At 39.9% G+C, this 16,915-nt stretch overlaps 1 protein-coding gene across 1 annotated transcript in view; it reads left to right on the top strand.

Moving 5' to 3' along the window:
• Window positions 1–16,599, top strand: part of LOC131831182 (uncharacterized) — a 59,884-nt gene extending 43,285 nt beyond the window's left edge. Inside the window, exons 3-7 of the mRNA XM_059173367.1 lie at window positions 1,845–2,002; window positions 3,905–3,947; window positions 5,838–6,024; window positions 14,113–14,248; window positions 16,225–16,599. Of these exons, the coding sequence (XP_059029350.1) occupies window positions 1,845–2,002; window positions 3,905–3,947; window positions 5,838–6,024; window positions 14,113–14,248; window positions 16,225–16,324 (624 nt within the window). The 3' untranslated portion in view covers window positions 16,325–16,599. The remainder of the gene's footprint in view (window positions 1–1,844; window positions 2,003–3,904; window positions 3,948–5,837; window positions 6,025–14,112; window positions 14,249–16,224) is intronic.
• The last annotated feature ends 316 nt before the right edge of the window (window positions 16,600–16,915 follow it).

Here is a 16,915-nt window from a genome sequence, read left to right as displayed (position 1 = left end):
TTTACATACACGCACACACACATAGGTATTACATGCCCCCACATGTGTGTATCCATGTACACATATGTATTTACACATGTGTGTTTGGGTACACACACACGTGTGTGTGTGCACACATGCATGTTTGGGGGGCAGGATGAGTGGGCCCATACTTTTTATCTGTATCTCAAAGTTATTACCTAAAATTGGTTGAGAAGCTCTGGTCTGGATGATGTCCCACATGATCAGGCATCAAAAATATGAATTTAGGGGCTGCCTGGGTGGCTCAGTGGGTTAAACCTCTGCCTTCAGCTCAGCTCATGATCTCAGAGTCCTGGGATCGAGTCCCGCATCGGGCTATCTGCTAGGCAGGGAGCCTGCTTCCTCCTCCCTCTCAGCCTGCCTCTCTGCCTACTTGTGATCTCTCTCTGTCAAATAAATAAAATCTTTAAAAAAAAAAAAAAAGAAAAATATGCAATTTAAAATCACCAGGAGATTCTACTAAATCCTTAGTAGGATGGCAACTTTATCAACAAGGCAAGCACTATGGAGCATTGGTGAGGGTGTAGAGAATCTAGAACACTCATACACTACTGGTGGGAATGTAAAATGGCAGGGCTACTTTGGAAAACAGTTCAGCAGTTTCCTGTAAAGTTAAGGATAAACTTTCCATATGGCCCAACGATTTAACTCTTAGTAATCTACCAAAGAGAAAGAAAACATGTGCTCAAAGACCTGTGCACAAATGTTTACAGTAGCATTATGCAGAATAGACCAAAATTGAAAGAAAAATCCCCCATATCTTATGAATGGATGAACTAGATTATTTATATCCATATAAGAGGATATAGCTCAAAAATCAGAAGGAATGAAGAATTACAAGGGCTACAACATGGATGAAACTCGAAAACTTTACATTATGAAAAGAAGCTAATCACAAAGACCCTAGTGTATGATGCTACTTACATGAAATGTACCTAAATGGCATATTAATAGGAACAGAAAACAGATGTGTCATTGCCTGTGAGTGGGGGAGCAAGGGCGGCAAATGACTACACATGGCCTCAAAGAAAATTTGGAGGTCGATGGAAAAGTTCTAAAACTAGATGGTGGCAATGGTTTCGCAACTCTGCACACTGACTAAAGCAATCATTGACTTGTACCCATACAGTTAGTGACTTGACTCATAAGAGTTACACAGCAATATAGCTGTTTTTAGAAAAGACATGAATAATGGACAGGATGTTTTGCGATGTAACAAAATATTTACCTGTAAAATTATTTTAGTCTTGCACATATAGATGGTATTTTAAAATACTGTCATTAAAAAAAAAAAAGTGTTCTTTATGCTCTCTGTGCTGCAGTTTCCCGATCTATAAAATAGAGATGATAAAAGCAACTTCCTCATGAGCATTGGTCAAGAAAAACCAATTAATAGATATTAACAATGTAGAAGAGGGCCTGCCCCAATAAGCATCTCATTGTAGACACTAACTAGCAATCTCGTGTCATTACCAACCACATACATTTTGTAAAATAAATTTCTTTTAATGTTTTATTTTTCCTCATGGGAAAAATGAGCATTAATGGTTCATCTTACTTCCCCAAGGTGGCATAAATAAAATTCATATTATTAGAGGCTACTCAAAAGGGATGTGGAAAAATATAATAGCTGGAAATTTGGAGTTTCATGGAATATATCATGGAGAACATAATCAACAAAACCTCATTTGGGTTATATTTTCATTTCAGAATATACAGTCAATTAAAAAAATAAGCTTAGCCTTCCTTCCCTCAGTCATCTTCTCCTTATCTGCCTAGTTGCAGTGCCTGCCCATGTCGAACCTCTTCCTTATCAATTACAGGATGAAGGAAAATGCTCGCCTCTGGAAGTAATAAAATTAGAAGGTGCAGAAGTTGGCATGGATAGCAGTTTGGGAAAACCATTTGTGTTCAACTGTACGCCTCAGTCTGGAAATAGGACTTTTTGCTTCTGTGCAACCTCAAACCAAGAAATGAAAAGGTAATTCGTTACTCTTTGATCTTAGGAGTTTCACTTTGGGTGGAGGAAATGCTTCTTCAATAGCACTTTTATAGATTTGGGGGATTGGAAGTAGAGGAGGGAACGGCAGATTCACAGCATAAGTCAATCAATTTTTTCTGAAGATTGAGATGTTTGGTTCTTTATTATTTCTCCAATTTTTTTAAAAGATTTTATTTATTTATTTGACAGACAGAGATCACAAGTAGGCAGAGAGGCAGGCAGAGAGAGAGAGAGAGAGAGAGAGAGAGGGAAACAGGCTCCCTACTGAGCAGAGAACCCAATGCGGGACTCGATCCCAGGACCCTGAGATCATGACCTGAGCCGAAGGCAGCGGCTTAACCCACTGAGCCACCCAGGCGCCCCACCAATTTTTTTTTTTTTAAACACTTTCTAAAGAAGAGAAACATCTTCTCCTAACTCATTTACTCTAGACCTCCACATTTTCTAAAAAGTTTAGTACTGTCATGGTTCACATCTAGCTTCCCAAAGTTATCAGATTCATATATTTTAGGCTAATTGGATGGGTAGTCTCGGGTACAAAAATAGTGCAGTAAGCTTGACATTTCGAAGCATATAACCCAACTGGAGGGTCAGGCTTTCTAAGACAGTAGCCTACAAATTCTAAGTATTTAGTGACTTAGGATCATTATTCAGTGTATCAGCCTAAGGAAATGGAGACCATTGGTCAATCCTGTGAGCCAAATGAAAATTTGAGTGTAAGTGCTGCTAATTTAGGGTGAAGGTTGGATGCAGTGAGAAAGAATGAAAAAAAATGTAAGAGGTCAACAGTCTATCAATGGCGTATCTCTTTAAGAGGTTTTGGAGGCAGCTCGAATTTTAAAGAGAGGCCTAGCCCTGAAACCTCTTAGGCAAACAATATACTGTTCCTATTTGGGGAACATTATTTATTCAAATACATGCTGCTTTAAAGGACAAATAGGGAAATATGATAATAGTAACTTGATTGTATTTCATCATGGGTATTTGTTGGGTAGCTAGCTAATGTGTCCAAGACACTGTTTTAAGTTCTCCAACGACTATTACTATGTTTAAATATCAATTCTTGCCTTCAGACAAATGCTAAACCAAGAAGAGAGGGCATTTAGTTGGGTATTTGTAATGCAAAATAGAAATTGAGAAGTGCTATTGGAGAAGGCAAAACGGTCTGGGAATTAAGGGTGGAGAGGGAGGATCTCTCATGGTGGGGATGAGGGAGGAGTTGATGAGGGATGTGGCAGAGGATCAGTCAAGCCTACAAAAGAAGAAATGGAACCAGGGAGGACAGAAGGAATCAGTCAAACCTTTGGGGAAGCGAGCAAGCTGTAGGGCTTGATTGAGAGTCCCAGAGTTTAAAAGAATGTTGAAAAAGACTGGCAAACGATGTGGGGCAGATGGGCTGGAACTTAAAACTAAGAAAATGCGGTCTGCACTAAAAGTGGACTGTCCAAGGAACCCTTGGGCAGGGAGCTCAGGACAGCGACTGTTTGTGTCTTCCCAGGCTGTACTGGCCAGCCTGTGCATTCCAGTCAGGAACACCAATTGTTAACTAGCTCTGCTGGTGGTCATAAATCCACATACCTTGGGAAAAATAAAAGAAGGAATGAATTTTCTCTTACACACTAATGAAACTATGGCAAAGGAGAAGAATAACGATGATTTATTTTAAATATGCCTGGTGGGGGGTGGGATTTTACCCTCTAGTAATACCAGGTTTGTAAGAATGTGTGGCCTTTCCACTATGATCTTCAAGCAGACAAAATATCTCTGAGCCTCGGGAGGGTTCTGTCTGGAAGATGGGTTTCCAGGGAGAACGACAAGCCCCTCCCAAGGATACTTAACCAGCCCCCAAAGGAGAGTGCCTCTCATTGGACTGTCTTTCAGGTGGCTCCAGGCAATGGACAAAGCAGCCCATCCCGTCCGCCAGGTAAGGCATCTGTGATATTCATCTCTGCCTTGATTCTGCTTTTTTCTCAGAGGGGGAAAGGATCAAGTCGGATGTCACTGCAGTTCACCCTGGGACTTCTCAGATCTCTAAAAGCTGGGAAAGAGGATTTTAAGTGAACAGGGTTTTCTATTCAGATTCTATGAGGGAACTTGGGTTCCTGCTGTTCTTTTTATTTTCACGGGCTGGTGTGACATTTCTCTCAGCGAACTGGCTGGGAAGTCACATATGGGGGTGGGATTTCCGTTTCACACAGCGCAGTCCAGGAGGTTAAACCACTGCTTCTGTTTTCTTTTCATTCCTTAAGTACAAGATCTCGGGGATGTCTTGGGATCGTGCTGTTGGCTGAGCCGCTTATGAGAAAATGAACGTCTTATATTCAGAAATGCAGTGGTTTATGTTCATATCCTTGTTTTGGATCCATACTAGCCCGCCTTTCACTGTCCCTACCTGTTCACAACTCCCCGTTTCAAGCAATATAATGTTTAATTTAGGTTTGATCTATAAAGTGATAACTTCCTAACATCAACAGGTGAGTCATCACTTTAGGCCCTAAGATATTTGATAACCCCTTTTCTGAGCTAGTGCTATCACCTGGCTGGGCAGGGGAGATGGCTTTAATGCCCAATTATTTCATTTTTATGCTTTGTACAAGATTTCTAATAAGGTTATAGATTTTCTTTAAATATGCTCACCTTCTCACAAAATGCCACACAGGCAAAAGATATTTACAATCCATTATCTTCCCTGCAGATTCTGGCTCTTGAACATTCAGGAGAATTTGGATTGTTTGAGCTTACACGTACTGCCCTGTGTCCTATAACTGTCCTTTCCGAATAATCACTGGCATCATCCTATGATAAACAGCGAGACTTGTGTTTCATTTTACCTGGAGCACAATGCTCAACGCCCTCATCCATCTCTCCAATGCGTCATTCTAATGAGCGTGATGTTTTTAAGAGGGTTCTGTTCTGCTAATGCACTCAGAGTGTCTATAGCAGAATGAAAAAGGCACACCCAAACTCCCAGCAGGCTTCCACCTCACAGCAAAAAATACAGTCAGCTCTGCATCCTGAAATCTTCTGCACTGCCTTGTTAAAACTGAAATGCAAAAATTGAAACCAAATAAAGGAGGCCTGGCCAGCACCTGGCCGGGCAATTATGATAAAGAGATGAAGCACTGTGTCCCCGGCCTCAGGTCAAGTTACAGGGGAAAGCCTGCCCATCAGGCCTGTGGACTGAGGGCTGCCCTCCCAGAAGATCTTGATTTAAAATGGCTTTCCACAGCACTGACCCTAAGGCCAAATCTGGCCTGGGGCATTTAACTTGGTCCTTTGCACAAATGGGAGTTATCTTTTTCTCCTTTTTTTTTTTAATTAACATACAATGTATTATTTGCCCCAGGGGTACAGGTCTGTGAACCATCACAAATGGGAATTCTAAAGTGAAGTATGAACCACGGGCTGCTGTAAGACACAGTAGACAGGCCAGGAATGGGGCTAAGAGGACAATCCCCACGGTCAGTGAAATAGCACATTGGGACCGGCATGTAAAGACAAGGCCATCAGTCTTTGGTGAGGTGCCCATTTCCACTTCCTTTCTAAATACCACTGATATTCTTTGGGCTTCCTTCCTCACACTAGAATAGAAACCAAAGACTAAGGATGTTAATGGACATGGAAAGGAAGAAGTTCTCTAAGGCTACTGGATAAATTCAGCTTTTCTGGCTAGTAGTTCAAGTATGAGATTGACTTAGCAATAAAATCACTTAAGGCAGTGTCTTCTCTGAAATCAAACAGTCTTTGTGCTGCTATCATTGGCTCTGGGAGTCAAGATGACCACTCAGATGATCCCTTTGTGCTACACCTGCAGACCTATGTGTGGGAAGATGTTACTCTGCACAACAGTAGCCTCCCACCCCTGGCTATCAAGAACCCAGAGTGCCTGGGCCTTTTGCACCAATCGGACGGAAGCACAGATAGGTGGGTCCAGCACTACTGCATTCTGAAGGACGGCTGCTTGTACTTCTATGCTAGCATTCGCTCCACCCAGGCTTCAGGTACGGACTTAACTTTTAGTCGAAATAATAGTCGTTACAGTAATAGTAGTAGAGATGTCCTAGTTTATGGACCTTTAACCAAACCTTTTACTGTGTGCTTTGCCTAAATTAGTTCATTAACCCTCCAATGAAGAGATACTATTATTATTCCCCCTTTACATTTACGAAAACTAGCTGGAAAGGCTACTTCACTCAACAAGATCACAAGTAGTAGGCAATGAAGCTGAGAGCTAAACACAGCCAAGCTAACTCCAGATCCCGTGCTTTTATTCCCTAGAAAAGCAAAAAATAAACTCCTTCATTCTTTTTTTTTTGAAAGAGTTTTTTTTTTTTTTTTTAAATATTATTTGACGGAAATAAAGAGAACACAAGCAGGGCGTGCAGCAGGCAGAGGGAGAGGGAGAAGCAGACTCTCTGCTGAGCAGGGGGTCGATCCCAGGACCCTGAGATCATGACCTAAGCTGAAGGCAGACGCTTCAGCTCTGCCTGACTGAGCCACCCAGACTCCCCAAACTCCTTCATTCTTATGGTCGCTGATGATACTCGGAATCAATGCCAGTATCTTTCTGGGGAGTAGTAACTCCCTTTTCTCAGAGTATTCCTAATGTTGGGCAATTGAGTAACAAAAAGAACATTAACTGTTAATTTTTCTCAGGCAAATTACTTAACTTCCTAGAACTTAACTTTCTTCATTTGTAAAATGGAAACAGCTATCTATTTTATAGGACTGTTGGGAAGATTACATGAGGTAACTGCTGTTAGGGTAATTTAAGCTCTACATAGAAAGCTCTCTCTATACAGCATGTATACATCTTGTATATTTATTAAATTATGTATTTTATTTTATTTTTAAAGATTTTATTTATTTATTTGACAGAGACCGCAGTAGGCAGAGAGCCAGGCAGAGAGAGAAAGGGAAGCAGGCTCCCCACCAAGCAGAGAGCCCCATGCAGGGCTTGATCCCAGGACCCTGGGATCATGACCTGATTGGAAGGCAAGGCTTTAACCCACTGAGCCACCCAGGTGCCCCAATTTATTAAGTTATGTATTTTAAAAGCTCTATGTACAAAATGGGTATATAAACAATATAATTCAATAATGAAATAGTTGTGCCTGATTTTGACAAGAAATATTATTTATCCTTCTTGTAATTTTTTTTAAGATTTTATTTTTAAGTATCTCTACACCCATTGTGGGGCTTGAACTCACAATCCCGAGATCAAGAATCCTGTGCTCTACTAACTGAGCCAGCCAGGCATCCCTAGCCTTCCTGTAATTTTTGACAAAAGAGATTATTGGCATTTTATTTGTGGCTGGATTTTTTTCACCAAATGAATAATCCTTAAATAGTTAATAGTAGTAAATATCCTTGAACCGCAGTCATTTATTATTTTTTTTTAACATTAATGCTTATGTTTAATTAAGCTAGACAGCCATGCCAAATGGAAAGGAAGTTAGTGACCATTTCAGCCTTGTTGGAAAATGCAAAAGAAGTACAAGGTGAATGGCACACTATGTTCTATTTCTTATTACTCAGGATGAAGGATACAATGATTCTCTTTCACTTATTCACCTTTCTATTGAGAGTGTTACAACATAACCCAAAACATCATTCAACTATTAGGAGAGAGCCAGCCTCTCTAAGTGCTTACAGAACACACTGTTCCTATTCAACTCCAAATCCATAGTTTTAAGTACCTGATACCAGGATGGAAATGAAGATAAACACAACAAACCTCCAAAACAGTCATGGACTGGCACTTTTACTATATAATATTATTGCAAGGGTGCCAGGGTGGCACAGTCAGTTGAGGGTCCAGCTCTTGTTTTGGTTTCAGCAGGGGTTGTGGTCTCAGGATCATGAGATTGAGCCTTGAGTCAGGCTCTGTGTTCAGGGCAGAGTCTACTTCAGATTCTCTCCCTCCTTCGGGGCACCTGGGTGGCTCAGTGGGTTAAAGCCTCTGCCTTCGGCTCAGGTCCTTATTCCAGGGTACTGGGATTGAGCCCCGCATTGGGCTCTCTGCTCAGCAGGAAGCCTGCTTCCCTCTCTCTCTGTCTGCTTCTTTGCCTACTTGTGATCTCTGTCAAATAAATAAATAAAATCTTGGGAAAAAAAAAAGATTATCTCCCTCCCTCTCCCTCTGCTTCTCCCCCATGCACATCTCTCTAAAATAAATAAATAAATGAATAAATAAAATAAATATCACTGCAAAAGTCTGAATCATTTTAATTACCAAATCAACGAAACTCATTTTTTGGAGACTGCTTCCAGAGACAGAAAAGAAAGGTTTAGGATTGAATGCTCAGATTACTCAAAACTGAAATATTAACTAAATGCTTCCAAATCCGTGGGGCCCAGAGATTGCTGCTGACTCCGGGTTTAAAACAGTAACGACAGCCACTAGGTGGCTTCCCTTATTCTGAAAGATCACAAGTGACCCCCTGGGAAATAGCTACTAATAAATGTCCTAAAAATAATAACAACAAAAGTAGAGTTACCATTTACATCTTTTGTACTGGTCACTCTGTTAAATGTTTTTGCTTATCATTTCATTAAGTTTCAGTAACACTCCTATGAGACAGGTCACTTTCCCACCTACCACTTGGTAAACTGATACCTAGCAGGGTTATATCATTTGCTCATGTTCCCTCTGGCTAGTAAATGGTGAAGACAGAATTTGAACCCAGGTAGCCTAAGTTACACAAAGGAAAAGAAAAAATAGACGAGGAGGAAAAAAGGAAGTCCTCTTTATATTCAGCTCCTATCATCTCACCTATCTTTCTAGAATCTTCCATTGTTCTTTGTTGCCTCCAGAGCACTCTAGAATTTTATACTTTGTCCCCAAACCCTTTCTGTGGTTTTGTTTTCCATTCCATGTGTTAAAGTGACTTGCACTCTAACTGAACATGGTCATGTTCTACTTCATTAACATACCTCACATTGAGCATTTTTCTGACACCATGTCTTTGCTTGTTCCAGGTCCTTCCCCTGGAAGTCTATACCTACTGATTTCTCAACTCTAGTTGTCCAGATTCTACCAGTCCTTCAAATGCTTATTCAGTCACCAGCCATGTCTGCTATAAAGCAATCCCAGATGGTCCTAGACAAAGTATCTCCCTTCTCTGGTCTTCCACACTTACCTATCCTGTGACACTTACCACCCTCTACTTTGTATGTTACCTCTAGATAGCCATCTTATCTCTTCTAAGGGACTATATGCCCCAAAGATGATTCTATATTATGTATTTTGAATGAATGAATGAATGAATGAATCATCAAGTCACCCCAAATGGCCATCATTCCCGTCAAGTGTGAATAGTTTGTCTTTCCCTCACTTAATAGTAGAGAAAGGTTGGAATATTAGAAAGCCAATTCAAAGGCAAAACCAAAACTCAGGCCACCAGATGCCTAGCCCTTCTGATGTATCACATTCTTTCTAGCCCTAAGAAGTTACCTAATTTCTATCTATTTTTAAATTCTTCTCTTGAAAATATATCATTCTGTGACTAATAAAAATGTTTAATCCAAACCCATCCATTCTTACCCTGCTGTACATCTTAAATATGCCTATGTCCACAGGCCCTCAATTTCTAGCTTAAATTATCTCAAATGTGGATTAAAAGAACATTTTCTTACTGAAATTCCTAAAGAAATTGTTATATCTAGGCCATGTTCTAAAATAGAGGCCTGTGATTTGGGGTTTTACATGACTCTACTCTTTCTTAAATAAAAAAATACCACTTGTCTGAACATGCACTTTCTTCCAGAAAATGTGCTTTCCTGCCACCTCCTCCCCACTCTGACACTGACAGATGCTGGGTCTGGATGGAAGCTCTCCGAGGGTTAACCAGCCGCTCACTCTTCTCTAGCATGAAGGTAGCTGTGCAGGAGATCTTCTGGAGTACTTTCCCCTGCCCCAGACTGGAACTGTGAATTGAGGTCTGCATCCTTTTTCTAGGAGTCCTCCCCAGTCTTCTTGTACATCTTAACTTGCATCAGGACCTGAGGCCCGGAGCCAACGATCGGGAACAACAAAACCCAAGCTACAATGGAGACATATCCCAGTCTCCCATGGGGAAATTCTCCAAACAGAAATGCCTCTCTCTACTGTCCACTAAATATCACTGCCCAGGGGAGCCACAGTTTTTTTGAGAGTACTGGATCATACTGCTTGGGTGTATTGGAGGCGGAAAGTTAGCATGTATCACTGAATGCTTCCTATGTGTCCAAGACTTATAAGCACTTTATAGTCATCATCTAAAACTAATATTGGAAAAACATCCACTGTTATTGTCCCATTATAAATGGGAAACAAAGGTTTAGAGAAGTTAACTAACACGCTTATGTGGTCCCCCCGCTGGTACTTGACAAAATATGAACAAATGCTATCCAAACCCTATGCCCATCATCTTAGCCATAATGTTAGAGAGAGCACTCCCTGCCAGAAATCAATCTTGTTAAAGTAGCAATCGGTGCTGGGTCTCTAGTCTCCAGAAATTAGCACAATGACTGTCGTAGCCATGGTCTGTGTAGTCCAACAACTCCTCACCAGGAGTTGTGACGACAGGCAGCAGAGAAATTTACTGAGAATGGCTGAACCCATGCTGTGCCATGAACACTATAGGCACTAAAAGAAATACATTAATCAAAAATAAAATACTCAGTTAATGTAATCATTTTTCTCTACATGGGATATGAATCTTTATATTCATAAAGATTATAGAGAGTTCTAGTACTTATTTTCAGTTCTTCTAGGTGATACTGAGTGACATTTGCACTGATCTGATCACATCGTATCCCACCCTCCTTTGGTTCCTTGTTCTCCAGCCCTGTGAAGCAGGCCTTGGTTACTATTTATAGCATTATTCATCAAACTGCAGGTTTTTACCCCATGACTGAGTCATGCAGTCGACGTAGTAGGTTGTGACAAGTATTTAAAAATACAACAGAATCAAGTTTAATTGCATAGAAAATATCATGATACATCCCAGTGCTTCACAAAACTTTTGGGCTAACTGTATGAAAATTTAAAAATGTAGAGCTCTGCATTTATTTACATCTTTGGATCACAGCCGAAAAGGTTGGAAAAACACTCAAGTACAAAAACACTTGTCTCTGCATTCATGCTTGCTAAATGGGCAGATTCACGTTCACAGTCTTAGGGTATTTAAAAAAGCTTCTTCTCCTTCCCATTATCTTTGTCCTATGTCTACCATGTTAGTTGCTTTGTTATTAAGCTCAGGCTTCTGTAGTCACCACTTCCCAGAGACAAGACCCCCCCCTGACCATAGCATCTCAGTTGCTTATTTTCAATTCATTTTACATTTATTTTATTCCATTGGTTTATCTTCTTGATGAGAGATCCACGAGACATCATGTGCTATTTCTCACTTCTACAGGTATCTGTAGTGTTTGGGACATGATTGATTGACTGTAACAGTCACTTGAGGTAGCGAGGCAATCCTGGGGACAACAGACAGAAGGCCGGGAAAGATAACAGTGAAATGAGGGGAAAGTACACGACGTGAGAGGCAATATGGCCCTAATTTCCTGTGAAAACCACATTAGATGTGAATCTCACATTTTACTTTCAGCTAGATAAATATGCCTCTAATGTGTACTGTCAGAGTTGTAGAAATAGCACCAGTCAGTTCCCTGAAGTCTGTGCTTACTGTCAAGGAATGTGCTCATACTTGAACAGCATGCATTACTGCCTTGCCTGTGCTGGCTAATGTTAAAAAGCCACTGTGTCAGTATTCCAAAAGCCCTTAAGTCAAATGCCTCTTCATAGGCCTGAAGCCCCTTGTCATTCACCATATACTGGGTGATTTTTTTCCCTTTTATTTTTCTCCAGCAGAAGGTAAAAGTAACAAATTGTGACTGTTAACTATTGTTCTTGAATAAATCACATCAAGGTCTGCGTGTACTTCTCAGATACATTTTATCTTATTGCAACAAATGGAACACTTAATGCTTGCATAGTTCTTGTGAGAAATCTCTGCCCAAATGTTGTGCCAGCTTTCTATTTACTGCTGCTACTTAATAACAGAGAGACTGGCCCAATGAGGTCACCTCAAATGAGGTAATGGGGTAGTAATCTGATGTCTTTACTGCCAATCATTTCTACTCTATAACTGGTTAGAAAAGGGGCCCCAAAACTCTCCTGTTTGTAGCAGACACCTTTTTGGACAAAACTTTCTGTTTGTTCCCAAAAAGGGTAGGGATGAGAGAGGGTATTCATATCTGCTCAGACATATGAGAAAGGGAAATGTCACCAGGAGGAAAAGTTCAGAAACCAGTGCAACAATACAAACATTTTGTACTATTGTTGGAAGCAGAGAATTAAGACAGCAAACTAACCTTTGGTATGTCTTTAAGTAGCCCATGGTCCTGAAACAACCAACATATTGCTTATTCCACTTCTAGTATATGCCCCAGTCTATGCAAAAATCTGTACACATTCATAAAATTCTTTGTAAGAGCTCAAAAAATGAAGAAAACTCAAATGTCTGTGAACTAACTAATAAAGCGTGGTATGCCCATACAATGGAAGATACTTGTTAAGAAAAAGGAATGAAGAACTGATCGTGCCACAGGGATGAACCCGGAAAATGGCACATCAGATAGAAGCCAGTCACAAAAGACCACAGAGCATATGATTCCACTTATCCTGAGCACCCTGGGAAAAGCAAATCCGTGGACACAGAGAGGAGGTTGGTTTACCTGGGGGTAGGAAGGTGCAGCAAATGGGGAGGGACTGATAATGGGTCTGGAGTTTCTTTCGGAGGTGAAGGCAATGTACTAAAATTAGATTCTGGTGATGGCCACACAACTCCATACATAAACTAAGAATCACTGATTGCACACTTCAAATGTGTGAATTTTATGGTGTGTGCATTCGCACAAAGACAGCTAATCTCAATCTCAGATTTTGGCAAACACTGTTTTACTGGGGCCTACTAAAGGGGGAAAAAAATCTAACCGTTTCTACAATGAGTGCTTTCCTAGAAGTTAGCTTTAAAACGGACTCTTCAAATGAAAACCTTTTTTGAATTTAGTACTGTATCTAAACCCCCCTCTATAGAATAGACAGATTTTAAAGTCCAAAAACCACTCCTTGCATTTAAAAAGAAAAAAAAAAATGTATGTGTTCCAGATGTTGGTACCAAATATAAAAAAAGGAAAACAAAGTCAGTCACATTCAAAGGAACCAAATCTTCCCTTCACAGTCTGTTATTGGCATAGGATGATTGTCAGAGCACTAACATGCATCTTGTGGGGAGATGGGAGATTAGAACAAGAGTTAGCAAGAGCAAGAAAGAGGTTTAAACACCGAATTATCAATATTAGTGATGCCTAGAGTATCAACAAGACATTCAGGTTACCTCAGAGCATGAAGACACTATAAAACACAAAGGGTTTTAATTTTCCAGCATCTTCCCCCAAACTGATATGCTCTCCCTATCCCAAGTAATGGAAACAAAATTCAGACCAAGCAATATATACCCACTAACATGGATTCAAAGGACCATGGGGAAGAAATTATCTCCTAACACCAGTCATTCATTCTCATTTTAATTCAAGTTGGCTCTCTCATATCACTCTGCGGGTTCATATTTTAAATGTGTTTTGCATATGCACAAAGAAGGTGAGAATCTGTGTTGGTTTTAGAAACTGCTAGCAATCTCATTATTCAGGAAGGATGTCTTAATGGTTCTGCCCGATCGAATATTATTTAATTTTCCTCTAATGTGACAGCACAGGTGTCACTCTTTGATACCAAAAAATTTATTTCAAAATGTGTCCTCCAGGTAAAGTAGACCCACGGGAACCCAACGCTAAATACGGAACATGCAGTGAGAAGACCACAAAAATGAAAACCGGGAAAGCCACCTCTATTACCAGTCTTGACATTAATCATTAGTGGATTAAATTACATACTGTCCTGAGTCTGTTTCTTCATCTGTAAAATGAGACACTTAGATTAGAGGTTCCTGCAGTTAAAAATTTTTCTTGGTGCTTTTTCAGATTCCTTTTCTCCATCTTACTCTTTCTCTATTCTTCTCCTCGTTTCTTTCCCTCTGTAGGTGGCCTGTATCTACAAGGATATAAGGTGAATGAGCAGACCCTAAGCTTCAAGCAGTCAGTAATTGAACTCGAACCTCCATCTGAAGAGTTCAAGACTTTCTATTTCTGCGCAGAGAATAAGACAGAGAACCAACGGTAAGTCAAGGTCTACATATTTCTTCTTCATCATCTGCGCTGACAAGAGTCATCTTCGCAAAGCCCTTATCCTTACTTTCCAATTTCAACTCCACCTTCAATTAAGTCTCTCCCTTTCTTTGCATAGTCTCTAGAGTTAATATTCCCCAGCATTTTTTTCTTTCAATGCATAGAAGATGACTCTTCTGGAAGTACTTTTTTACAATGAAAAAGGAATCCGCCATTCTTCCTAAAGCAGTGACTGACTCAGATTTCAATATAAAAGATCCACTCACATAGTTATCTGTAAATATTATAAGTTATTAATTCAGATTCACGGTCTCGGCTCCTTTCATATAACTCTTATTGCTGTGTCCATCTAAATGTGGCCGGTTGTTTCATTTTGCTATAAGCCACTGAAGGATACAGAACTTACCTCCCTAATTCAATATGTTCACTACCCAGCTTGGCAGGCAGAAATGGGTGCTTGGGTTTATGATGATTTGAGGGAAAAAAGAGCAGTAGAGTCAACAGAGACAAAACCATGAGGCAAAAGGAGTATTCTCTTGGACATACAGGATACTCTCCCATCTAATTTCAACCCCTAAGACATCCAGTGCCCTCCGTCTCCCATTCCTACCCTCACCGGCTTGATGACCATCCCTCACCTCATCCAGATGCTTTCTCCCAATTGTCTGGGTCAAAAAGATCTAATAAAGAAATTCACAGTCATTTATTAAAACAGAGAACATGGTAAAAATTTTCAGGGGTATTTATAAGAACCAACTACATTGCTTTAACCCAAAGAAATAGAACTTGGAAAGTAGAATTTCAGGGTTTCCAGCAGTAGCCATGTAGGGAACAAAGGAGTCTCCCTAGGACTTCTCCCATTATGTAAACCCTGTCTGCTCCTCCCATTCCTAAGGATAGGCTAGAGTGGGAGGTTAAGGAATATAGAATTGTTAGCTATTTTGCCAAGATCTCTTTCCTTGGGCTTGTGCTCTACAATCTGTGTGGCCGACTAAGACAGTTCCCTTGAAGGTGAGGCTCCAGCTGGCATATAGGAAAAAGGGGTCAATGAAATAAAGTTAACTCCTATCTGATTTAAGAGTGGATTCTGAATAGTTGGGTTTCACTGCCAAATCCGTGAGTGGAGATTATCAATAGGTAACAATATTGAATCACTAGAGAAATATTTCAAAGCCTAAGAGCAGAATTTCACAAAGTATAGTTCATATAATTCTGGCTCCATAAGATGCCCTACTCCTCAAATATAGCTAGGCAAATTTAAGAGATGATACAAATTATATTCCCCTCTCAGAGAATCACAAAGGACATTAACTTATTAATGTTCCTGACACATTGCACTGGAACGAATGCTGAGTTACTTCTCTATGTCTCCCCTTACCTGAACTTACCTGATCCAAACCATTCTTCTAAAAAAAATAACAACTAACTAACTTTAGAATAAATTACATACTGGCACATTTTATGGAACATCACCCAATAAAATGAAAAGAAGGGAGTAGGAAAGAGAGAGGAGTTAATCTGCAGAGTTCGCTGTGATTTGCAGAATGTAAAAAGGAATATTTTGCCCTAATGGTAATATTTGATTACTATACATTTGACCATTCGAACTTGAAATTTAATTAGAAACAATAAAATACTAGTAATGATTGTAAAAGACTTACAGCTCCGTTAATCACTGTTGACAAACATTGTGCCTTCTTCTGATCCTATCAGTTACATCAATGTAGTTTTATTTCTTTGCTACCATTGTATATTCCACATTTGATATCTTACCTTTTCATTCAATCCAAACCTAAGGATCAGGGCCTCCTGTATTAATTTCAAACTAAATAACTAGAAGAAACAATTAGGAAATACATTTAAGAGATTTTTTTTTAAACGTTTTGCCTTCCTACAGCCCAGTAATTGTTTTAAATGACCTGTTTGTTTAAAAATCACTTAATTGGCCTGCACTGTTATTTCGGCAGCTGGATTACGGCTCTGAAAGCATCCATCAAAAAGTGGGTTCCTTTGCATCAGGCTATTCAAGACTTCATGAACCGACCTCTAGAGGAGACCAGAATGTGAAAGAAACCCTCATCTTCAGAGAAGGGGCCCACAGATCATCACCGATCTGCTGTGGGAAGAAACAAAAGCATTTTTTGTTATATAGCATTTAACTGAATGCTCCTCCGATACACTAAAGCTTTGTGGTAAGATCATAACTTTGTTTTTGAACCAACGCACTAAAATCTAATCTAACATTCAGGAAATACAACTTACGTCAACATCATTAATCCCCACCCCCCATGTTTTTGCCCCTCAGGCTGCACATGTTAGCATCAAAATATAGTATGTCCCATACCCCTGTCTTTTGAAAGCATAAATACAATAAACGTTGATTTATTTTCTCTTTCATATTCTTTGTTAAATGTTCCGCTCTGTCCTTTGACTGTAGGCTTCCTAGAATGCCTACAGGCCAGGATGTGGGAAGGTGATATTTGGAAAAATTAAGATCATAGAAATGAAGTGACTTAAATGGTGAGGAAATAATTCAACTCAACAAGGTCATCTCTGTCAGGCCGTTTTACAATCGACTGGCCCAAGTGCTTCCCAGGACTTCCCCGAGGAAAGAAAATAATAACAAGTATTGTTATAAAAATAAAATAAAGAAAAGTA

Source organism: Mustela lutreola, chromosome 5, assembly GCF_030435805.1.
Source record: "Mustela lutreola isolate mMusLut2 chromosome 5, mMusLut2.pri, whole genome shotgun sequence".
Classification (NCBI taxonomy): Eukaryota; Metazoa; Chordata; class Mammalia; order Carnivora; family Mustelidae; genus Mustela; species Mustela lutreola.
This window is presented reverse-complemented; position numbering and strand designations above follow the sequence as displayed.